At 50.1% G+C, this 25,274-nt stretch overlaps 1 protein-coding gene across 3 annotated transcripts in view; it reads left to right on the top strand.

Moving 5' to 3' along the window:
* Nucleotides 1-25,038, top strand: part of SHROOM3 (shroom family member 3) — a 40,087-nt gene extending 15,049 nt beyond the window's left edge. The window contains exons 4-11 of one of the 3 annotated variants that reach the window (XM_083862492.1): nucleotides 6,397-6,528; nucleotides 8,647-11,860; nucleotides 14,024-14,100; nucleotides 16,925-17,818; nucleotides 18,821-19,315; nucleotides 20,083-20,233; nucleotides 23,305-23,577; nucleotides 24,092-25,038. In XM_083862492.1, coding sequence (XP_083718618.1) covers nucleotides 6,470-6,528; nucleotides 8,647-11,860; nucleotides 14,024-14,100; nucleotides 16,925-17,818; nucleotides 18,821-19,315; nucleotides 20,083-20,233; nucleotides 23,305-23,577; nucleotides 24,092-24,451 — 5,523 coding nt within the window. In that variant the 5' untranslated portion in view covers nucleotides 6,397-6,469 and the 3' untranslated portion in view covers nucleotides 24,452-25,038. The remainder of the gene's footprint in view (nucleotides 1-6,396; nucleotides 6,529-8,646; nucleotides 11,861-14,023; nucleotides 14,101-16,924; nucleotides 17,819-18,820; nucleotides 19,316-20,082; nucleotides 20,234-23,304; nucleotides 23,578-24,091) is intronic. The other 2 variants (XM_083862491.1, XM_083862493.1) reach the window with 2 other exon arrangements.
* The last annotated feature ends 236 nt before the right edge of the window (nucleotides 25,039-25,274 follow it).

The raw sequence follows: 25,274 nt of genomic DNA, 5'->3' as shown, positions 1-25,274 counted from the left end.
TGAGAATGTGCCTGTGGGAGGACGCTTCAGACTCAGCAGCCTTTGCTTTGGCCCGGGCAGTGGGTGCAGCTCCCCAGCCCATCTGATTCACCCCCCAGATGTGTGCAAGTACCTCCACACATCCCCCTAAAGGCCCTGCTGCTTCTCTCCTGTTCATCACTCCTCCACGAGTACTTGGATGTGTAGCTCATGAGCAGTGCCTGTGATTTGTAGCCCTGTAGTTCAGAGGAGAGCCCAACTGTGCCTGAAGCCTTGCCCTGTGGATCCCCTTGGTTACCTGCCATGCCTCATTGTCCACGTTCCGTTTGGATAATCGGGCTCATGGGGCAGTGCTCCTGCTGCCAGCCACCCAGTTCCCCCTGAGCACTGATGGAGGCAAGGAAAACACATTCCTTCCATTGTTTCCAAGTCTCTCCTGTTGCAAGTTGCTGTGTGTTAGATATCGGGTTGTGAAAGAATCTAAGCTATGCTTGGGTTTCTGTCTTTTTAACTAATTTACTGACTGGAGAAGAATGAGAAAAAATTATTTGAATTGAGCCCATGGGGCCGGTTCATTGGTCTGGATAAATCAGTGCAGCTCTGAAGAGCTGTGGGCAGGGAGGCCACTGCAGGCTCTGGCTGCTAGGATTTTCCACCCCTGCTGTGGGAGAGATGATGTGAATCCCTGGAGAAGACAGGCAATAATAGGGTCCTTCTCAAAGATTGTAAGTCAGTCAGCTGCGTCTTTTCTATGTCTGTTCTTTCTTCCTCTTCTTCCAGCAAAGGAAACAGTAAAATTATAGAAAGAAGAAGGAAGTTGCAGAATGTCTTTAACCCACTGCTCCCCTGCTCCTCATTGTAGCCTATGCATGGTCTAGGTGCCAGGCTGAAGGGAATCCTGGCTTCTCCATGTCCAAGCTGTAGTCCTGTGGGAACAGCACAGATGGACTATCTTGGTGGCAAGCACTTCTTAAATTAGGGATCTGAAATACTCCTCATTTTGCAATTTAAATCAAACTTGGTGAGTTGCTTGATAATGCTGTCTTCAAAATAGAAAGCTGTCAGAAGATCTCAGTAGGACAAAGTCCTTGAACCCAGTAATCAAGAAGAGTGAAGTTTGTATACATCACCTCTGTTCCTGTTGAAGACTGTGTCTGGTTAGTGTCAGGGAATGCCAGTGGGACCCTTTCTTTGTGTAGGGAAAAGTCCTCAATCTAAATATTGCCTGTCAACCCTGCACTGGGGTGAGGGGAAGATGGAGCCGCAGCGCATGGCCCGGCTCCGAGCCCCACACTCTTTGTTTCCTTTGCTGGACACTGGATAAATGCCTCTTTCTTGGATAAGGCAGCATGGGGGTTCCCAGAGATATGTGATAACACAGAGGTGTGACTTGCAGGACCAATAATCATTAATTACAATGTTTGACTGTTCCTAAGTTCAGCGAAGGAGTGCCCATTGCTCACAGCTGCCATCACCTCTGAGCGATCTCAGCACTTCCATCTGCAGCCTGTGGTTGAGGGCACTTCTATAAGGAAGAGCCAGCAGAAAAAATCTGTCTCTAGATCCACATACATGTTTGTCATCCCTGCTTGATTTTCTACCCAGTGCTGTGGTGGGGAGTTTTTTCCAAAGAGGTCATGATGGTAATAGTAGGAATTCTGAGCAGAATCTTCTGATTCTCTTCTTCCGGATCCCTGAGAGATCCCAGATGGCACTCAGGGCATGGTCTGATGCAACCCAGACATCCTCAGTGATGCTTACCAAAAGGGGAAAACATGGTGTCTGACATGTCAACTGGAAACACCACACAGGCACAACACCTGCCTCTGGGAAAGGAGCTGGAGAGACCAGTGAGGCTGGACTGGTCTTGGACAAAGCCCTGAACTGGCCTGAATGGTATTGCTTACTTTTTTTTTTTTTTTTTGGTTCAAGTCTGAGACTGCCAAAAATGTGAGATAGTCCACAGAGATTTGCTGGGTGGGGAGCTGTCTTGTAGGAGCTGCAAAATGAACATACTGTGGAAAAGCATGTTGTGTCCTGGTATGAGAATGTTGAGAATATTGGCACATTTCACTCAAGTGTTATCAAGTGAAGGGTTTTTTCAGTGTGTTTGTTACTTAGGGAAAGTTTTCATCTGAGCATTAAAGGGTGGGGGGTGTGGGTGTGATTCTCCTTCTTTTCCTACAGATGAGGAGACACTATTGGCCAAGATCCAGAATGTGAAATATCATTTCATAGGCTTCAGGTCTTTCTAATCAGTCTTCGTTCTTTTCAGTCAAAATTGTGAAGGGACAGAGCTCACTCCAGATCCTTCCTGCCCCAGAATTTACCAGAAGGGCTCTGTGAGCCTAAAAAGAGAGATTTAGTGAAAGACACACCAAGCTGATGCCATTCTGGTCCGACTCCTTTCTAATTGGCCTTGTCTGTTCAGCTTATTTTTAGAACCATGACTGAACCTTAATTAAGAGCGACGTTGCTTTGAGTAGATTGTGGCCTCGCTCTGTCGAAATCCTAATAGGCTTCTGAGTGCTTTACTTTTTCCTTTATCTCCTGCCTAATAGATGGGCAGAGAGGCTACAGCTGCACGTTCGGATGTCTGGAAAACATCTCCTTGTCATCCTTCCGCTCCTTTAGATGTGTCCATCTTGGAGACAGGTCTGTCCTGGTGAGAATTCAGGTGGTTGCTCTGCTTTCTGTTGGTGCAGGTGCACACTCTCCCTGGAATGAGGGTACAGGTGAATGAATTGCTGGCATCAGGATCTCTCCATGTACAAAGATCCTGCTGCTGCATGCTCAGGATATGGCTCAGGACATAGTGCCCCTGCCACATGGGTTAGAATTATCACCAGCTTGAAATCTTGACTGCTGTGAGGATGACGTGGTAAGGATGGGCATTGCCCTCTTGGCTTTCTCTCGTGTGACTCAGTGCCTGGGATCAGATCCAGGAGGCACAAGCTTTGCATTTGCATCCAAATCTTTCATTTCTCCTCCAGGAGGAGGGTCTGTGCTGCAGGGCCCCCATCCCTTCCCACCACCCCACATGATGGGCTAGGCCATGGCTATTCCCTTCCAGCCATGCCTATCCCTTCCAGCTCTAGCAACCTCCCACACAGCCACCTGGCTTCATGGCTGCTGGAGGAAAGCACATCCACAGGGATTGTGGTTGTGAATGATGGCAGAGTGACCCTGTGGCCTTAGTTCTTTTCTCTGCCCTATCCCATCTTCCTTGGACACATTAACACCAGCCTCTAGTCAGAGCCATCCCTCCAGTTCATGGAGATGTGTCCTGGTGACCACTGCTGCTGCCTGGATCTGCAGGTGGATTCTGCTTTCCGTGAAAGGTTTTGCTGCCTTCATCTTCAGCATTCCTTGCCTCTGCTGAGGAAGGGTTTGGAGCTTGTGGAGACAGAGAAAAATGACCACAAGGTCAGTGGTACAAGAAGCATTGTTCACAGTTCTCTTCTCAGCCACCTGGATGATGTTTCTGATGGATGTGAGAGTGATGAAAACAACTCTGCACAAGCTGTGTGGGAGTAGAAAAAGATCAGTTTATTGGGGCACTGATGACCCTGAGTGGCTGGTAATCAGCCACAACATCCCTGTCTGGCTTTCACTTATTAGATTTCTAAGGATGTGGAAAAAATGCAAATGGCAATTTGAAGGAGCTGGGTTGTTTGCTCTGGTTGAAGATGGGCCTTTTCACACTGAAGGACTGCACTCCTGAAGGACGCTGGGCTTGAGGTACTTTGGAACTTGCAGAGTACTCAGGTTATATGTGTACTCCAGGACTGGCAAGGAGCAGTACGTGAAAAACAGGAATCAGACTGACTACACTTTTCATGTTTTCAGTTTGTAACCTTGAGAAGAAGATAACCTTTCAGTTACACTGCGAAGAAAGCCTCAGATGCTGACTCATCTGTACAGTTAGTGCCAAAGTGTCTTTGTAAAGTCCCATTCCTGTTTTGCATGCAATATAAAAATAATCTCCAGAGATTACAGAGAAGAACACACTCAGTTCTTTCTAATAAGAGAGAGCTACAGAGCAGCTCCTGGTGAAGGGCCTCAGAGATGTGAACGTGGTCCCTGCAGCCCAGACTGTTCCCAGAGTGTGCCAGGCTGCCACCAAGGAGCCTCCACTGGGCTGGGCATGTTTCCCTCTGCAAACACGGGGACCAGAATAGCACTGGTGAGCAGCCAGTAACAGCAGCTGCACCAGATTAAAGACCAGCCCTTTCCCTTTGGTTTCCCAGTCTTCAGTGTGAACTAGCAGTACCTGGTCTGTAGTCTGTGTTACAGCTGTCATTCAGATGCCAGTGTTGCGTTGTGTCCCACTGACTTCTCCAGGTGTCTTCTCTCCCAGGCGTTTGTCGTGATGCCAGCCTGATCTGGATGCCCAGGTTATCTGATCACTGGGAGTGTCCTTGAGGAACCAGGAGTCTCTTCTTCCAGCCATGGCTTTTACAACACAAGGATCACTTTGTCTATCATTTGAAGTGGAGAATTTTTCAGTAATAAGGTTGTCCAGACACTTTCACAAGTAGAGTACAGAATATATAAAAGATAAGGTGATGAGGTTGGTTTATTATTGTTGTTACTACAGTCCTGCAGTTCAAAATCCTGCATAGAGCCTCCTGCACCAAAGTGTCATCTGTTGCTTCTGGTTTTGTCACAGGCAACTTAGCTGCACCAAGTAACACCAGTTAAAGGTCTGATAGTTTATTTGTTTCCACTCAAGTCAGGCATTAGCTGCTGCATTTGATGGTTTTATCACTCAGCCAGTTTGTCTGGGATCAGTCAGGATCTGCCACGTTTCCAAGACTGGGTAGGTGTGGAAACAGTGTGAGGTTATCCCACACAGAGCTGGTAAGCTGGTACCAAGTGTCTTGTGACTAAAATTCACAGCTGTGCACATGTTGTATTATTACAAGGATAATACAAAAGATATTACAAAAGAGTTTAAAATACTTGTGGCTCAAATGATTGGCTACACAGCTCCCCCACTGTTTCTACTGATCAAACCAAAGGATAACATGCCTTGCATGGGATCATTCATTTTCCAAAGTGAAAAACTGATGCTGATGGTTTGTACTCCACTAAAGTACTTTAAGTCTTTAAATGTCTGCAGTGGAAAAGGCAAGAATGTGGGTTATTCTTAATAAACAGTTTTGTCAACTTCCTATCTGGCAGTGCTCAGCTTCCTTGCTTTCTGGGCAAGGAGCTTAACAGAAGAGCTCTGTCTTGAACACACCTGCACATGTAAAGGTAAAAAAGGTGTTGGGTTCAGCTTGCCCTTTTGCAGACCTCCAGTCCAATTTCCCTTAACACAATCCCGCTACAAGAGGGAAAGGGAAAAGTATGTCCCTTTTTCTTCCTTCTTTTAGCAGATGATAATGAAATAACCAGCACTTCTGAAATCTGTATGGAAAAATGCTGGAGAAATGGCTCTGCCTCTCACTCTCTGCCTATGCTTTTCCATGCTGTAGAACATCAGCAGGTGCTGATGTTAGCTGGTACTAGGAAAGGACCTGACCCTAAAAAGCATTTTTAACTTTTTACACTTTCCTGTGCCATTTCTTCTCCCAGTCTCAGGCAGTACTGGTAGAATCCTCTCTCAGTGTCTGTGTGCCAAGGGCATTTTAATCCCTGTACTGATGTGTTTAGGACATGCTGTACTGTGGATTTTTCAGTGAGAGGAAGACTAAAGATATGTCATATCCTTCTCTTGCATTTAGTTAGTCAGAATTGTTCTGAAGGCTGTCACATTTCAGTAGGACACAGGTTCAGTGCTGCTCCTCGTTTTCCCAGAGAGTGACAAACTGTGTAAATGCTAGAGCAGGGGAGAGATCCCTCAAGGAAAGCAGCAGGAGGATTAAAGACAAGCCTAAAGGCTGGGGCAAAGGAGAGTCTGTGTGGCCTCCTCAGGGGACTCGATCACTAATCCTCTGCTCTGACTTTCCATTGCACCACTCTGTGCTTTAAATAAGGTGTCAGTGGGGTTTTTTTCCTCGGGGCTGACAGACACAGGCCTTGGCTGAAGGCACCCAGGACAGCCGTGCCGTGCCACGCCTGGGGACACACCCTGGGGACAGCTGTCTGGCCGGGGCGGGGTGCAAGGGACACACATTGCCGGCACTTGGCTGTCACGTCTCCTTCTGCATTTTTAGCAGCACCGAGGAGAGATCAAAAATCCCTTTGCAGGCCTCCACCCCCTCATGGCATTGTGCAAATACCCACTTGTGCAAATCCCAGAGGGAATGCCAGGGACATTCACACACAGTTACTGTGGGACTTGCTTGGAACGGACAAAAACGTGGCAGCGAAGCACAAATGAGCATGAGCAGTTTTAAATGTTGGTATCCATCTTCCTTGGGAGAGCTGGGCTGTTGCTGATGTGCAACCCCTTGTGCTTTCACCTAGGCGGAGTGAAACTCCAGGCCGACCTCACTCCTGGCATTCAACCAAACTCGCGGAGAACCAACCCGATCCCAGCATGATGCAAATATCTCAGGGTACGCTTGGCACCCCATGGCATCAGTCCTACCACTCCAGGTAAGTAGTACACAGTTGTGGAGGGAAGGGAGGGAGCAAAGGTACAGTGGGAAAATGGTACCAGTCACTTCCATACAGCTGGACAGGTTTATAAACAGTCAGGGTTCAGGTTAGAGTTAGGAAGGCTTCAGTTCCTGTTTGGTTTCCCAGATAAAGTGGCTTTGTTTTCGTTCTGTAGGTGCTCTGTGGGGTGATTAGCAGCTAGGAAATTTAATTGCTTTAAAAATCCCCTTCCTGCAAAGATGGGAACCCACTGCCAGGATGCTGATAGAACTTTCTGTGGATACTCCCATATAGAAACACAGCATGGTTGTTTCCCCAGTAAAGTGAAAGAAATCCAAAGTTTAAATTGGCCTATTAAAAAAAAAAAAAAAAAAAAAAAGGAAGAAAAGAGTGTAGGTAGCAGAGCCTGTCAGTGTAACGGAGCAGCCCAACACTGCATCAGCAACAGTGCTCCCAGGGTGAGGAGTTCAGGCAGGGATTTCCTGGTTTGGCAGTGGCTTTCTGCAGGAGTCAGCTCTATCATAGCTGAATGTGCAGGGCAGCTTGAGGAAGGACAAGTTTAAATTCTTCCCTTGGAAGATTTTCCCCGGAGAGGCAGAATGGTTTGAAACTCTCCATTATAGCCTCTGAGATTGAAACATCACTTTTACTGGCAAGGCTGATCCTTGGCAGAGGAGAGGGAAGAGAAAAAAGAGCATTAAAGAAAGAGAGGAGATGGTTGCAGAAAATAAAGTGTGCTGGTCTGTAGCCTCAGCACAGCTCATGGTGGAGTGTACTCCTTTCCCACCAAGGGGCTCTGCTTCCCAGGCAGCTCCTGGCAGAGCCTTTGGCAGCATGGCTCTGTCTCCCGGGTGCTTGAGGAAGAGCACGGGGAACATCTAGTGGCCAGCTGGCTAGGGCCATGCTGGGCATTGCCAGGGAGATGATTATTTGAATCCAGAATAGAGTGGTGCATTTAAATGAGTAAACCAGCTTCGTCCTGAGATTTGCCATATCTCTTCCTGTCTGTATTCCTCTGCACCTCTCTGCAGAGCTGCTGTGAGCAGGCTTCCTTCTGCCTTTCTTCATCCTTAGCAGCCTTCTCCCCTGGGTCTGTCCCTTGTTTGGGATGTGACCTGGAGCCAGCTTCCAGCTCTGTGCCTTGCCCTGCCGCAGCCCATCCCTTCCTGCTGCTTCCCTGTGGCTCTGCCAGGACAGCACATGTAGTTGCACAGGGAACTAGAGAAAGTGATATCTGAGGAAGGGAAGCTGGGAGGAGAGGGAAGAAAAGTGAAATCCTCAGGCTACATTTTCCAGTCCTCAGTGTATTTGCTTGGATCTGGAAGGGGAGATTGGCCAGGGCAACCTCTGCAGAAGTTTGCAATATCCCCTTGTGAGCTGTAAAAAAGGGACTGTGACTGGCACAAAGAGGTCCCTTCCCATGGGTAGAAAGATCTCTGAATATCTTTCTCTTTTGATCACTTTTCGGGTGGCCATGAGTCATCTTTGGACACCTCAGAGAAAGTGACAAGGTGTACCTGCACCTGCTAAGCTACCAGAAGAGGTGGCAGTGCAGACTTGCTGGGAATTCTCAGACTGTTTCTATGGTTGCACCCCACTTCCCTCCAGGCACAGGCACATACATCTCTTCTTGTCAGCTTAGTTTTCTCGCAGCAAACAAACTATCCTTGGGACAGCTGAATTTCCAGGAAGCCTGCCAGGGCAAAGCCTTCATCTCCATAAAAAGAAAAGAAATAGGAAAAAAAATAAAGAGATTAGATTCCCCCCAGAACGCCCCTCGTGCTCCTCTCCTCCTCCTCCTCATTGGCGTCGGTGCTCATTCAGCTTTCCAAGGGCTTTGGATGGGTTTGCTGGGCGGGGTTGATCCTCCCTGGCTCCAGAGATGCACCATCTTTCTGTCTGTATTTCCCTCCCACCCTTCTGTGGTAAATAAGAGCCATGTGTTGCAATGTCAAGCAGTTCCTCCTTGTGAACTGGGATGACTCCAAACAGGGGATGGAGCAAGGCCCAAATATGGGTTTTCATCTCAAAACTAAACATCTTGCTTCTGAGCTGACTTATAAGTTGTTGTGCCTCTCCTCTACTGGTTTTCACTCTCCTCTCGCTGTCCCCCAGCTCCTCCACCAGCGATCTCTGTGCCTACGAGCATGGCTATCTGAGGAGGAGCCCTGACCAGTACAGCTCCCGTGGCAGCATGGAGAGCTTGGACCACTCCTCCTCCCCTGCCTACCACCCTTGCCACCTGTCCCCGGCCAAATCCACCAACAGCATCGACCAGCTCTCCCACCTCCACAGCAAGAGAGACTCTGCCTACAGCTCCTTCTCCACCAACTCCAGCATCCCCGAGTACCCCGCGGCTCCGCTGGGCAAGGAGCACTCGTGCTCCCCGGACGGCGCCGCGTCCCGCAGGGGTCCGGAGGGCATGAGGCAGGCGGACATCCGCTACGTCCGCACGGTCTACGACGCCCAGCAGCGCGTCTCCCAGGAGTACGAGGTGAAGCCCTCGGCCCTGCTGCCCGGTGGGGATGCCCGCGGCAGGCTCCACGCCTTCAGCCGGCACGGCGCTGTCTCCTCCTGGGCGCAGCCGGCGCAGGGCCCCTCGGACGGCAAGAGCCAGCCCCCGAAGGGACCGCCCCCGCCTCCCGCTCGCAGCGACAGCTACGCAGCCATCAGGCACCACGAGAGACCCGGCTCAGGCACCGGCCTTGAGCCCAGCAAGCCCGGCCGGACCCAGCTGAAGGGGGCCTGGGCACAGCCCGTCAGCTCCCTGTCCCAGGGGCCGCTGCTGAAGCTGCCCTTCGGAGAAGGGCACCTGCACACCGTGGTGGAGAAGAGCCCAGAGAGTAGCCCCACCATGAAGCCCAAGCAGAGCTATTCCCAGGCAGCCCAGCCAGGGCAGCCCCTGCTGCCCACTGGTGTCTATGCCGTTCCCTCCCCAGAGCCGCACTACGCCCAGGTGCCCCGGCCCTCCGCCGGCAGCACCGGGACGCTTTACCCAGCTCTGGCCAAAGAAAGTGGGTACTCCCCAGCCCTCCCGGTCTCTTATGACAAGGCCATGGCCGGCGGCACCCTGGGCTCGGATGAGAATGGAAACCAAAGCACTACAAACAGGTCAACCATCTTCTACCAGCCCCCTGCCACTGAGAGAAAGCACGAAGCCAAACTTGTCCAGCAGAAACCTCCCAGCGCAGCAGGCCCGGAGCTCTGCCTGGCTGCGTCGCGAAAGGAGGAGCTGTTATCCCTTTACAAGGCAGCACACAGCCACCGAGAGACCACGGGTACCACACAGGCTTCCAAGTCCATTTTCCAGGGTCCACAACCCCAGCTGAGGGATGCTAGTGAGAAGAAAACCCATTACCAGCCCAAAGAGGACTGGACAACTGGATCCCAGGAAGACAAAAATGGCAATGCACAGATAAATGAGAGAGATGCTGGTGCTCCCCACCCATGGGGTCACAGCAAGGCCAAGCAGTACAGCTTCTCTTCCTTGCAGAACATCCCAGAGAGCTCCAGGAGGCAAAGCAGCTTTGAGCTAAGGGAGATGCAACCAGGCGAGGGTTATTGCAACACCAAACTGTCCTTCCTGAACAGCAGCAGCACAGAGGAGAAAGATCACAGGGAACAGGGGCACAGACAGTGGAGTGATGAAGACCCACAGGCCTTCACAAAGCAGGAGGAGGAGGGCACAGGCGTGGTTCTGTTACATGCTGCTGAGCCAAAGTGCAAAGAGCTCCCTTCTCCTCAGCTCCCAAAGACCTTGGATTTTGGGAGGAACAGGCTCAGCTCTAGCAGCACCCAAAGCTTCCCCTACAGCAAACCAGAGGCTGGCAAGCCCCGCTGCTCGGTGCTGGAGAAGGTCAATAAGTTTGAGCAGCGGGAGCAGAGCACTCCTCGGCCCCAGAGCGCTGGCGTTCCCAGCTTTGGCCAGCACTATGGGCCAAGCAGGACGAGCCAGCCCACTGGCACAAGGTGCTCCATGCACAGCCCAGAGGACATGAGGAGCAAGCTGCCCAGTGACCCAGGCAGGGGCTCCAGCCCGTCCATCAGGAACGGGAAGCTGGAAGGGGCTGACTGGTGCCCTGTAGAGCTGCAGATGATGGCTTCACTGAAGCAGGCAAGACCCAGTGAGTACTCCAGCCTGTGTCCTGAAAATGAGGTGCAAATAAGGGCGGCTCAGCTTCCACGGAGTAGAAGCACATTCCATCTGGGAGGCGAGCCTGAGAAGGAGATCCTCTGGAGGGATAACATCCAGGATGCACACGGGTCACAGCTGGACATGTCGTTTAACAGGGCCTACAGGAACAGCATTAAAGATGCCCAGTCCAGGGTGCTGAGGGCCACCTCCTTCCGGCGGATCAGCCCCCCCTTCGGGAACACGCCCAAGAGAGTGCCCCAGAGGCCTGCCTCGGCCCACGTGGGCATGAGGAGCATGGCGGCCTCCCCACACACCCCCAAGGAGAGGCACAGCATCACGCCCACAGAGGGAGGCTTCTCCAGCCTGGACTACACCAGGACACAGCACGTGCTGCGCATTGGAGGCCGGAAGCGGCTGACGGCGGAGCAGAAGAAGCGCTCCTACTCAGAGCCCGAAAAGATGAATGAGGTGGGCATCTCAGACGGGGAGCCATCGCCCTTCTCCTTCCAGAAGAAAAGCATCCATTTTATCTTCCCGGAGAACACGGTGGCTGATCGGCGCAAGATCTTCGAGAGGGACAGCAAAGCCTCATCCACGGCCAGCCTGTCCAAGCCGGAGCTCAAGCAGCTTCAGCAGAACGCCCTGGCCGACTACATTGAGCGCAAAACGGGGCGACGGCCATCCTCACAGGACATCAGGCTGCTCCGGGAGCGCTCCCACAGCTCCTACCTGCAGCTGGGGGGCCCTGACAGCCAGAGCCTTTCCTCCGCCTCCAGCATGAATTCCCTCCAGGACCAGAACCTTTACCGCCGCAGAGAGTCTGTAGAGCAGATATCCAGGACGGGACGGATGTCTTCCACCCTTCCCCCTGGGCTGATGGACTACTTGGACACGAGTGGAGATGAGAAGGTGCCAGGGCGCCAGGACAGCCTGGTCACCAGCCGGCCCAAACCAGAGAGGTGGAGGGATTACAGGCCCAGATCGGATCTCACCAAAGGCACGCAGACAGACCCTCTGGGCATGCAGGGCCAGCCTCGCTACAGGAAGCAGGAGCAGGTCTTTGAAACGCCCTCCAGTGCCAGAAAATCTGGGAAGTCGGTGTCTGTGGAAGACTTGCTCGATAGGTACGACAATCAGCCAGTCCCCGTGCACGTACGTTCCAGGTCGTCTCCCACGGCGGATAAGAAGCACCAGGTATGTGGGAACGGGATCATGTGCATCCATAAGACGGGCTCTCCGAATCGGGGAATGGGGCTGGTGTCAGAGAACAAGCTGATAGCCAGTCTAGGCATCAGTGGCTAGGACTCCATTGATTAGAGACAGATTCAGCACGTGCTGAGGCAGTTTAGTGCACCTTAATTAGAAGATCACTGGTGGGGTTCAGCTCTCCCTGCTGGACTGGGTCAAGGGTGTCAGGGATGCTGGGATTTCTGTGCATATGCTGGTGTTTTCTTGCTGCTCTGAACATCCCATCTGGGGTGTCCTGTCCTTACCTGCCAGCAGCACAGGAGAAGCAGTAAGCACTTTTCTGGTGGACTGTCCCACTAGGATGGTGATTTGCCTTGGCCCATTTTGCTGGTGCAAAATAGAGGGGATTAGAGCCTGCTTGGAATTGCCTTGGCTCCCACTGTGCCTGACAGTGCTGAGAAGTGCTGGGCCGAGGCACTGCCAAATAACTATTATGTTTAGCCTCCAGCCCTGGAGGGGATCATCCAGGGAGAGAAAACAGAACAGAGACCCTGGCCCTTCCATGTTCCCCTGCTTGGTGGTTGGGAACATCACACTGATGTCACAAATGGGGAATTCAACTGACTCTGATGATGGTAAACAGTACAACCAGGCTAAATTCTTAAAGAAAACTGCCCAGGCCAGCCCTTCAGCTGGCTGAAATCTCTTCAGACCTATTTAGGAAACTGCAACTGGTCGAGCCACATGGATTTACAGTAGTGCTGGATTTGCTGCCCCATCCCTATTTCCATGCCAGGCACCATTCATCATGGAGAGAGGGAGCAAACAACCAAAATGTGTGGACAGGCTCATAGCCCCAAATAAGCTGAGTGTTTGGAGAGGCTTGCATACTTACAGGGCAGCTGAGATCCAGGACATCTCTTTCTACTCCTGCACTCGCTCCTGGCCTGGAGCAGATTATCCAGGAGCAACGAAGTGGTCCTGAGTCAAGTGACAGGAGAGGAGGGTCTGGGCAACATCTCACAAATGAGCCAAACTGGGGTGGGGGGAGGAAGCTGCCTTCCCAAAACCACTGTGTGCTTCATTCTACCCATCCTCCCTCAGCAGCCCTCAGCTCCCACACCACGTCTTTAAATAGAGTGAATTAAAAAAGCAGCTTGAATTAAAAAAGCAGCTTGTGAATATCAAGTAACCGGAATGCACTTCCAGAACCACCCCTGTCTCATCCCACCATCAGTATTTTTCCACCCCAGCCAGGCACCAGGTCCATCTGTGCCATTTTGTCACACTTGTCGATCAAAGCAGCAACAAAACCAGACATCCAGAGAGACAAAAATCACCAAAGTGTACTTTTCAGTGACTGGTTGGATGACAGGCAGCCCCAGTCCATTTTTCCTTGCCCAACTCTTATCACGCAGGAGGTACAGGGCAGTTCTTGAGATCTTTATTTCCCCCTCCTGGCTCATTTTTAATTGTTCATACACTCAGCAGCCAAACCAGAAGTTCTGCCTGTCAGAAGCCAAGTTGAGGAAGAGGGTGAAAGCACTGCAGACCTGTTCACAGGATCTTAATTCAGGCACTGGAGAGGGGAGAGCCCTTATGGCTGTTTCCCAGAGGGATTTAGCTGTAACCACCTGTGGAACAAGGATTAGTCCCATGGGCAGCAAGGCACTTGTGAAAACCCTGTTCTTAAATCCTAACTTGACTTCCAGCATATACACCAATCCATAGGGTCTGTTTGAAAGAGAAGCATATGTTGAAGTGCTTTCTTCATTAGGTTTGTTTCTGATCCATCTCCAATGCAAACCCACAGCTATAAACATGGGGATCAAAGCCAAATCAACAGGGTGAATTTTTTATTATTTATTTATTAGATTTCTTTTGGCCTTTTCAGATTTTTTCCTGGGAAATGTTTGTTTCCAGTTTAGCAGCTGACTTCCCTGCCTCACTCGCTGTTCGTTTTTCAGGCCTTGTGTACAGTGCTTAATGTTCCTTTCAGGCTGCGTACAAATCACGTTGCACTGTCACTGCAGGAATTTGTTTAAAGATGGGAAGGAGTGGATAGCAATGGGGAATGATTTGCTCTCAAGCTTTGGAAGGCATTCTCATCCATGTTTTGGTATTTTGTTTTGCTTTCTGCTGGCTGCTAATGTTGTCTGGGTACCCCAGGAGCTGCTGAGGAGGGAGAGCAGTGAATTCGGCCCCATGGTGAGGGACCCCTTCTACGTGGTCAGCGCAGGAGCCAGGTGGGTGTGTGTCCATGTCCCCGTGTCACTGCAGGGCCATCCCCTGCCAGCAGCAGTTCTCATGGGTTGTCTAAAGCCAAGACCTGCACAAACACAGTTCTGGGTATGCTGTGCCTAGAGACTTAGGAGGAGTTGCTACAAGCTTTTTCTTTCATTACAGACATTTATTTACTATCAAGTCCTCTTTATGTCATCGTGGAGCATGTTTGTGCAGCAGATTTCAACTTAGGTAAATTCTAGAATGTGTTTGATCTGCTGTTGAAACTCAAATTGGATGATACTATCACTGAAGGATCCTAAAGGAAAAAATACCTCGATATCCCTCTCTGGCTGTTTTTATCCACCCAGTATGCTGCCTCCCCAAAAGCAAGGGACTAAAACCAGGATATTTCCTTAATCATGCTCAACTGGGAGATGGCCTTTGGGCTGCTTCCCTTCATCCATGCAAGATGTTTTGCTCAGCAACAGGGGAGAGAGAAATGTTTTTAAAAATAGAAAAGTGTAAGCACAAAACTCAGTGTCTTAGGACTTACGTAAGTCTCCACTTAGCCCCGGATTGTTTTGAAGTTAATGAGAACTGAAGTTGATCGTGCCGTATTTACATTTAAATCATAAATAGATGTTTGCCCTAAGCCCCGAGTACCCAAACAGCTAACTCCCATTACAGTAAAAGCCATCAAGACCAACTAAAAGCATTGTTCACAAGGGAGCTCTGTTCCTCACAAACTTGCAGTAAATGCCAGCCCTCTCTGTGGTCACAGTGGGAATTAACACTGCTGTCTCCAAAGGTTTCTCCATGCAGCTCTGCGTCAGGCAGTGACAGCTGGAAGCAGAGGAAGGCTCCTACTCTGACTGATCGTACTTCTGGGCATTTTTGCCTCTAAGAACGCAGAAATGTTGTTTTAAAGGGACTCAATCTGCCTGTTATTTAAAACACACTCATTTACTTTGATTTGGAATAACTTTTTCCTAAGAGAACAGTGCAGCTGTTTCAATTCCTCCTGCCTCCCCTTCTCTCCTAGAGATGGCATTTCATCCTGCTGCTCAATCACTGCTTGTGCCTTCCTTTTATATTTTTTTTTCCCCAACCTATTTTTCCAAGTAATGGGATTGAGCACCCATACCGAAAACAAGTGTATTGGGGCACGAAATGCAAGTTTCTCATTTTCATGCTTCACTGCACAAAGATTATTGGTTATTAACAGTTTTATGATGTTTGTGCAGCATAGGGATCGCTCATGCTTTGCAAGCACATTTCTTCTGGGAGATGGGTGGTTGCTTTCCCTTCTTGCTCAGAATTGGATTTCTCAAAAGATAAAACAAAATGATAGGAGAAGTGTTTTCCATGCATGGGCCCTTCAGGGAGGCAAGGCAGGCAGTAGGAATTACATTTCTAGGTTTCCTTGGGACACAGCTGCCCCATGTGCCAGAGAGGAGATAGGACCATCCCTACTATCTCATGCTCAAGGAGGAAAACAGTCAGATGGTTAAGTGAGAAAAACCTTGGTCAGCAGTCACTTGGTCCAGTCACACGTGCTCTTCCTCTGCTCCCCAGGTGTCACATTACACTGGGAACTGCTCCACCAGTTTTAGAATCCACAGTTGCTTCCACAGTAGGAGAGATCTCTGAATTAGAGAATCACCATCTGGCATTCATGACAAACATTGAGCATCTGAAAAGAATACACACTGCTACTGTCCAGGAACCACAGACAATACCAAGAGCAGTCTGTCTGGAGAGTTTCCCCACCCCCAGGCACACGCTGCCAAATTCTATTCTCAGTCACACCAGAATAAAGCCAGAACAACCCATGTCTTTGACAGAGTTATTCTTAATTTGTACCAGAACATTGGAGAACAAATTTGGGGCCCAATCTCCAGCACCACAGATTGTCTGTGTGGAGATTATTTGGTAATGCATCTCAAGAACAGAAAATGCACTGGCAGTAGAGCTTCATTGCGTTGTACTGGTTTATGGTATGGCCTTGTGGTTCCAGGCCACCTTCTCTTGCATCTGCCAGTCCTTTATTACTGCTCAGTTTGTTTTCCAGCTAAACAGCCAGACAGGCAAATAGGTTTGGCTCTAGATTTCAAGGAGGATCCTCACTCCAAAGGCCAGATGCTGTTTCTCAGGCCCACATGTGAACACCCTAAAAGACATGGAAGGAATAATTCAATCTGCTGGCTTTGCAGCCTTAATTAACATCCACTTGCAGTTGGAATGTGTTGGGTTTGGTATTCGTCACACCTGCCTGAGGGATCTCCTTCTTCTAACAGGATTCTAAGGCTACAAGAGCTTTTATCAGTTTTCTCCATAGTCAAAACACTGCATTTTTTGGCCTTGCCTTTTTCTTGGAGACAGTTGAATCATTTTAATGGCACCTTTCCAGAAGGAGCAGGTAACATTATGGGAATATTTGGCCCATAGAGCTGAAATTCTGAAGATTACAAGCAAATGAGAATGGAGTTTGATGGTAGATAATGTCAAATAGTCTATCTTACAACAATAGCTACTCACCCCATCTGTAACAAACAAAAGTGAAAGCAGAGTGGGAAAGGAAGCCAGGCATTAGGTTTTCCTAATATTTTTTTCCACTGAGTTACTGCTGTGGCACTTCCTACATGTGTGATGTAGCACACACTGAAAATTGTGGGAGGTGGTGAGAGGGAGTGGATCTCACTCAGGATTTCACTTCCAGTTTCAAAGCACAGCTGTGACACTGGCCTCTGACAGTGTTGATAACTTGCCCATTAAGGAGGTGCACAATAAATTTTCCTGCTCCTTGGTGAGTTATCTTACCATGGTTTGTCTCTTGGTATTTAGGTCTTTCAGCAAGCAAGAAAGAAGCTACTCAGAGAAAATGGCGTTCACAAGTTACTATCCCCATCCCCTCCGCAGCACAGAGGTTGTCACTGCGCCTGCCACGCTGGTCGAGAGTCACAAACTCTCAGAACTCTCCAGGCCAGATAGCAGGACTTCTGCATTGATCTCAGCCCCAACAGAGGCGAGGAGTCACTATCCTGAGCAAAAGCAAGGCTTTAAACCCTTATTCCTTAACCTTACTCCTTCTGGTCCTGGCCACTCTTCCCCTAATGCACCTGCCCAGCCTCCCTCAGACTTGCAGAGCACAGGTGACAGCCAGACTCTGAGACAGCACCATGCCAAACGAGAGGCTGTTCCCGCTGAGGGCAACGGGAGCACTCAGGCACAGCCTTTGGATGGTGTCCAGGACAGATCCCCTGAGACTCCCACGGAAGAGATGATGTGGAGAATGAAAGCCGGGCTGCTGCACAGGTCCCTCCTGCCCAAAGTGGGGTGGGCTCATTCGGCCAAAGACAGCGGCTACACGAGGGCCGTGGTGTCTCCTCCGGCGGCCGGGCCGAAGCCCTCACAGAGATGGCAGTCCCTGCCCACACAGAGCAGCACTTCTTCTGACCCAGAGACTCCTTCTCCCCAGGCCATGACCCAGCTCCGCATCTCGGAGTCGGGGCTGCAGCTCACGCCCCCACCGTCACTGCAGGATGAGGACGATGAGGTGTTTGTCGTGCCTTCCCAAGCACCCTTCTCCCTGCCACTGCCCTCCCGTCCTCATCCCGAGCCGAGCTCTTGCACTTCTGCCAACAGCAGGGAGGAATTCCCACCTCCTCCCCCTCCCGTTGAGGGGAATGGGGCAGCTGGAGACAAATCCCCCCAGCTCCTGGAGGAGGCCAGCGTGAGGTAAGGGCAGGCTGGAGCGCGGCAGCTCAGGCGGTGCAGGGCCATATACAGTAAGATATGTGGGGCTGGGACAGATAGGGCTCATCCCGTGTGCTCTGGGACCCCCAGCTGCTGGCCAGGCAGGGAGCTTGCACACTGTCAGGGGACAGGGACAGACAAACTCACTGCTGGTCTGCCACGAGTGGCCTCAGAGGACGTGGTCAGATCAGGGTTTGCCAGCAGGTGCACTGACAGGTGCTCCCCAAAACCCCCAGGACAGGGGACTGTGGAGGAACACTCCTGGGCTGGTTGTCCCTGCAGGTCTCAGTGAGTTCCTTCTGACTCTCTCCAGCACAGAGCTGGAATGGCTGCTGGCTCCTTCCAGTTACTGGATTTTGAGAGACAGCTGGGAAAATCTGTGATTTCTCCAAACAGTTAGGTTTTCCCAAAATATATTTTGGACCTGGCACAAAATAATGCTGTTATGAAACAGTGACCGTCTGCCAAGAAATGACAATGCAAGTATGTCACAGTCAAGCTGTACAGGGAAATTCTCCTGAAGGGTAGGACTTTGGGCGAGGTGCCCAGGTGGTTTAACTCAGCACAGCTTCCCTCGCTCCCAGGGAGCTGCGGTGACATCCATCTGGGAAGAATCTGGCTGGGGCTGTAGTAGTGATTGGTTTTTCCAGCATATCATGGACAACCTGAGGGGCTGCTCAGATTGGCCCTTCTGGGTGGGCAGGCACAATGTCCCCAGCCTGCCAGCAGAAAACAAAGTGACTTTGTGTTTATTAGTTCTTTCTGTGTTGGAAGGACAATCCAGCAGTGCCCAGGTTGAAGGGACAAAACAATTGTGGTGCCGGTGGCTTCACACTGTGGACCCTCCATATTGGAATGAGAAGCGAGACACAAAAAAACAAGTGAGAGAGAAGGAAAACTTGCTTCCTGTAGGCCTTTACTTTGTGTTCACAATGGTCCTGGGTGGTAGTTTCTCTTCATCTCACAGAATGTTTCTGTCCATAGCAGCTTCAAAAGCTTTCCCAAGGCCCTGGCCGAGAGGGAGATAACAGGATTGGGCACCACCACCAGTGAAAATAACTGGCCAACCCCAGTAAAGAGGACTGGCTCTCCATCTGCTGTGGATCAGCAGCACCAGTCCCCTGCTTCTTCTGAAGGGCCTCAGAGCACTGACAGACAGCCCATAACTCAGCCTGAAGGTAACCCCAGAGATCCAGCATTGGAAAATGCCAGCCTAGACTCTGGGATAACCAGCACAGCACCCCCAGTGAAGGCAAAGAACAAGACCCCAGAGGATATTAAGTCAGAGGCTCTAGCAAAAGAAATTGTCCATAAAGACAAGTCTCTGGCTGATATCCTGGATCCCGATTCCAAAATGAAGACAACCATGGACTTGATGGAAGGGATTTTCCCTGGTGGAACCAGTGTGCTGAAGGAGAACAACATGAAGAGAAAGATATCACAGACACAAGCTGGCAGGACAGTGGCGGCGGGTGACACGTAAGCACTGCTGGGCAGAACTCCCTGCTCCTTTCCTTCTAAGGACAACCTGTGCCAAAGTTTTTCTGCATGTCTGTAGGTGAGAGTGAGTTTTGCAGTTCAGAGGTATGAGGCCTGGCAGGACGTTTCCAAACAGCCTTTCCCATGAGCTGGGCTCTGTGTTTGAGCTCTGAGCTCACCTCCCTGGGCTGCTTAGAGAACAATGTTGAGCTTGGAAACAGCAGGAAATTAAACATCCCTGGAGGTATAATTGGATTCTGCTATCTGAACCTTAATAATCTGAAACAGTTCAATCCAAAGAGAAGGAATAGAGATATGATAGTAAAATCAGGATGAAAATAATGGCAGGCACAGAGATAACAAGAGGCCAAATTCTGGAAGGAGGGATGAGGGGACATACTTATTACAAGATCAGCGCAGATCCCCCAGTATGGGTTTTTAAGACAGACTTCCAAGTGGCAGCTGGAGAACTGTCCAGAAGTCAGGTGTACTCCATGATGCCAGGTAAGGTCAGTCTGGCCACCTACAGCCGAGCCATGCTGGCTGACCATCAGCAAGGTAAATCCTGTGCAGAGCTTAAACCCAGCGGTTGTGCTGTGCTGGGACAGCAGCTGACACGCTCCCCCTGATGGCAAGAATCTGCCTTGTGCTGGTGGGTAATCACACTGGGAAGGTACCCAAAAGGGAGTCCTGGAAAGCCGTGGATCTAAACACTGGGAAAAGTCAGGCTCAGACTGAGTTTTTCCTTTTCCTTCATTGTGCTGTAGGAGAGAGGAAAAGGAAGCTCCTGTCACCCTGATCACCTGCCCTGCTTACTACAGCGTTTCAGCACCCAAAGCAGAACTGCTGAATAAAATCAAGGACTTGCCAGAAGAAATAGACGAGGAAGAAGAGCTGCTGGATATCAATGAGAAAAAGGTAAATTCAGCATACAGCACTGTTTGCTGCTCACATACCTGAAATAATAATAAGCCCTGAAGTGCATGTCCATTTTCTGTCAGCTTTTGGCAGCACCCAGAATTGCATGGAAGCTATTAGGTTGCCTGTGAAGCTTCGTTAGAGTGACCCAAATTGTATAAGAGAGTTAATCTGAATTATTTACTGCAAATTGAGTACCAATCTTGCACCACCCTGAGGCGGGCCTGGATCATACCAAATGCTGAGTGTACAGATTGTCGGGGCAGTCCCTGTTCCACAGCAAGGAAGGAAAAGGGAGAGGTGAAGCAAGTTGTGCAAGGCCAGCTTTGGTTGGAAACAAGAACGGAGTCCAGCTCTGTCCAACAAGAACAGAGTGCAGGAGATTTTTTCCCTGGACTTTCCTCTTCGGTGAAGTCAGTTTACCCATTTCACCTGTTGTCTGCACTCACTGCATCCAAAGAAACATTGGTTACTCTTTTTCCCCCTCACTTTATTGTTTCTGTGACCCCCTGAAAGCCACTTGCACCTCAGCAAGTCAGCACAGTCTCCATGTGATGGCTTGGAATGGCAGGAGCAGGCAGGAGGGGAGGACACATTTTGCTCTCTTACTGAGGCTACCTTTCACTGTGGAATGGCCCCAGCTGCTCTTGCTGGAGGCTTCCATGCTCTGCTTCCAGGACTTCTGCAGGGCCTTCTGATTTGCCTCTATGGTTGTCTCACATTAGTTACCTGGCAATTACAGGCCTGCTGCTGAGCTCCCACATCCCAGGGAGCCACAGGCAGGTGTTTGTGGCCTGTTGAGCCTCTCTTACACACCTCCTACCTTCTTGTCAAAAGCAGCCAAGCCTGCCTGTAAGTCTAAACCATCCCACACTACCATGGACAGAGTAGCAGAGCCCAGATTTCATTTTCTCTTCACCACCTCCTCTTTCTGTGGCCTTACACAGATTCTGGGTCACAAATACACCAGTGGCTCACTAATCAAAAACATTTGCCCAGGGCCTTTGCCTGCTGCTTTCATCATCTGGCCCAAGCCACTGGTTGTAGTGCTCCCAGCTTCAAAGGGAATGGCAGCCCCTGCCATGTCCATAGCATTCCTTGGATGTCTTTCAAAATCTGCTTGCTCATACCAAGGTGAAAGGTGCAGAGTGACTCAACAAGACAAGGGTGCTGCACCATGAGCCTGCCCTGGAGGGCAGGTCCCAGGCCTCAAAGGTTACATTTGCATGGAAAGCCAGAAACAGATGGGAGTGATTAGGCCTAGGCAGCACAATCTGGCCTCTTTGCTCACTGTGTGCAGGAACATTTATTTACACAGGCTTACTTGAGAAAGGGGCTCCTGAGGGTTACGTGAGAAGGCAGCTCCTCTGGGAGATCACTTGGATAAACCAAGCTTGTTTCCACTGTAAGTATGGAAAGGAGCTCTGTTGGCTGGTATTTGGGATTGCCCAAGAGTCACTGATTAATGAGCACAAACCAAAGTCACAGGCCCCTCCAGCTCCCAGCCTTCAAAACAAAGGTACCTCACTCTCAGGAGCCCCATAGCCTCCTGTTACAGTTGGACAGGAAATCTCCTGGAGCAGGGAGGAACAGCTGCCAGTTCCCAGCAGCTCCATCCACATAAAAACTTGCTGAGGTTAATGCCAGACTTTGAGACCACCCCATGGAGTCCTGCCATAGAGATTTCCCCATGTAACTATAATCATTGAACATGGGTCCTTCCTTATGCTCCTTGGGATTTGGTCCAGCAATCAACTGCTGAGGATCTTTCTTTGGAGGGGGGCATTGGAATCATAGCCCCAGGGGAGGGCAAGGGCTGGGTTTTGTCTCTGGGTACTTCTGAGGGAAGAATGCCCATAAAGGAGTTGTGGTTGACCCTTAGGAGGTGGGATTTCATACCACCTTTGCTCCCTCTCCCCTGAGCTACCCTGCCAGCCAGTGGAGATCATTCCAGGGAGTGGATGTTTGTTTTCAGGGACTATTACTGGCGTTTTGCTCAGCCTTTGCGTCTGTTGCGGCAGCTGAGAGCAGTCTGTAGAGCAGCCACAGAGCACTGCACGCCCAAGTGTTCCATCTAGTGGTGCCTGGCCACATAGTGCCCTGTGCTTCCTGCTGCCAGAGCAGCCTGAGAACCCCACTGCCAGCCCACCCCAGGCACCAGGGCCAGCTCAGTGACCTCAGCCTCACCGCTGTTTGAAACTCCTTCCTCCTCTGAAGCAGCACTGCCTCCTGCCTGGAATGATACTTAGTTGTGATGGAAAGAGGATTTTGAGAGAGTGTTTTCAGGCCACCTTGTGACTGACTTGTTTCATCCTGCAGTGTTTGTGTGCAGAGTAGATGAACACACAGGTGTTTTGTGCCTCAGCAGTGCATAAACTGGAGACAGTGAGAATCCCTGCCCATTGTATAGAGACCTTCTCCTGCTTGCTGTGCTCTCAGTTATGAGTAAATGGAAGCAAGAATTGCAAGCCCTAGGCCAGAGACTTGCTTTTGCATATGTCTTTCCACTAAATCCTAACAGAAATTAGGATCACGTGTGCAGCACTGCTGTTCCTGAACCCCGGGGCCTCCTTTTCTTTGGCAGAGAAATAGGTGTCAGTGTTTTTGCAAAAAGGGTGTGTGCTCTGTGTTCAGACACTGAGTAAATCCAGAGTATCTTGGGTGTAAACACTTCCTTGATGCCTCTGTGTGCAAGGCACTTGTTTGGTGCAGTTCAAGGTGTTTCAGGCTGGGCATGAGGAACACATCAGAGACGTGACTGTAGCTCTTTTGACTCAGCTTTTAAAAGAACATTCATCTGTAGGTAGCTGGGTGTCAATATGGTGCACCAAATCAGATCCTTTTGTAAATATTCATTGGACAAATATATCCTCATGCAACCTGAGGGGTTACTTGGGTTATCTCTGAGGTGGAGAATTCCAGTATTTTCTCCATTTCCTCCCTTCTTTGTCAGCTGTTGCTGACCTGACCTTGAGCCTCAGGAACTGCAGCCACATCCTCTTGTTGTCATCACCCACATGAGCAGGGTGATGCTGGTAACAACCAATGTGGCAATGCTTCCCCTACAACAGGCTGAGCTCATCGGGAGCTTGACCCACAAACTGGAAATCCTGAAGGAAGCCAAGGAGAGCCTGCTCGCAGACATTAAGATGAATAATGCCCTCGGAGAAGAGGTGGAGCTGTTGATAAGCACGCTGTGCAAACCCAACGAGTTTGACAAGTACAAGATGTTCATTGGCGATCTGGATAAGGTGGTGAACCTCCTGCTCTCCCTCTCCGGACGCCTGGCCCGCGTGGAGAACGTCTTGAGCAGCCTGGGGGACAACGCCAACAGCGAGGAGCGGGTATGTATCAGCACAGCCCTGGCTGTGGGGGCTGCAGCCACCACCAGCACGGCATTACAGCGACCTCCAGGGGCTGCCAGGAGGGCAGAGCAGCGCTCTTTGTGCTCGTGTACCCGCAGTAGCTCAGACATTGTCCCTGGGAATCTTAATCCTCTTTTCTTGCTGGGGTCCTGCAGCTTTTGTCTGGACACAGAGCAGCTGTGTTGGGGACAGCCACATTTTAACATTTTGGGGCTTTGAAACCAGGTTTTCCTGGTAGTTGTTGCTTTCAGGCAAGGTTTCCTGACTTTATTGGAGCATTTTCTGCCTCCCATTGCCAAGGACATTCAGGGTCCAGTTCAGTGGGGTTCACATTCACTCCGTAATGAGGAATTCTTCCTCCTCTCCCAGGCTTTTGACTTCATGTCTGGGAGGTTAGCGATCTCCAGAGGTAGCAGGCGTGGTGCTGGGAGGAAGGAAGGGGGATCAGGGTGTGTGGTGCTGTGGGTACTGAAGGGCTCTCTCTGGTGTGCAGAGTTCACTGAAGGAGAAGAGGAAGCTGCTGGCTGGCCAGCACGAAGACGCCCGGGAGCTGAAGGAAAACCTCGACCGTCGGGAACGGGTGGTCTTGGACATCCTGGGCAACTACCTCTCTGAGGAGCAGCTCCAGGACTACCAGCACTTTGTGAAGATGAAGTCTGCGCTCCTCATAGAGCAGCGAGAGCTCGACGACAAAATCAAACTGGGCCAGGAGCAGCTCAAGTGCCTGATGGAAAGTCTCCCCGTGGACTTCACGCCCAGGGATGCAGCAGCAGCAGCTGCCCTGGCTGCAGCACTTGCTACCTCCTCCGGGGTCGGTGCTAAAACACCTCCAGCAGCCTCTTCCTCACTCTAACCTGTCCCAGGTGGAGCTGGGATACAGCCCTGCCCTTTGATCTTGGCAGATGGTCCTCTTCCAGAGACAGGTCTAAATCAAGATTCTAATGAAGGAAAAAAAAATAGCAATAATAAAGGTTTTATTTGCCTTTCCTTCCATTCTGCTTCCTAGAAACTTAAATCAATGTGGAGGGAAATCTCCTGCCAGAGTTGAAGAAGAATCTCACAGGAATTAAACACATGACCTTTAATAAAAAACATGACCTCCTCTCTTCTCTCCCTTTTCTGCCTACCTGACACCTCATTAAATAATGAAGGATCTAAGAATGAAGCCTTAAAAATAAACCAACCCATTTTACTGAACATTATTGATATTTATATTTTTTAAAGAACAAGACAGAATGTGTAAGTTTTTGTACATACTCTAATCAGTTACTTGATTCTACTTTGTTCTGTATGTAGAAAAGACATTTAATTTTGTATTTTGTGAAGACCTTAACAAAAAGAGGGAACCCCAAAGATAGTCATGCAGTAGCTTGAAACATCTCATTGTGGTTTTGTTGCTGTTGTTGTGGTTGTTTTTTAATATAATAAAGGGCTACCAGAAGCAGCTTCACCCTGTTTCAACACATGCTAAAGATACCATTAAGTGGCCTTATAAAGGAGATCTTGGCCACGAAAATAACAATTTTTTTCCTCTTCTGGATCCTGGGATCCTGAGTCTGGAGTTCAAACATCTTTTCTGGCAACTTGCATCTCAGAAGTCCAAGCTAGCATGAAGCAAGGAATTCACTGCAGGAATGTGGGGGAAATTCTGTCTTTGTTTTGAATACTCATAGCTG

This window comes from Zosterops lateralis, assembly GCF_965231275.1.
Source record: "Zosterops lateralis genome assembly, chromosome: 5".
NCBI classification, from domain to species: domain Eukaryota; kingdom Metazoa; phylum Chordata; class Aves; order Passeriformes; family Zosteropidae; genus Zosterops; species Zosterops lateralis.
The sequence above is the reverse complement of the archived record's forward strand: the minus strand, read 5'-3'. Positions and strand labels throughout refer to the sequence as shown.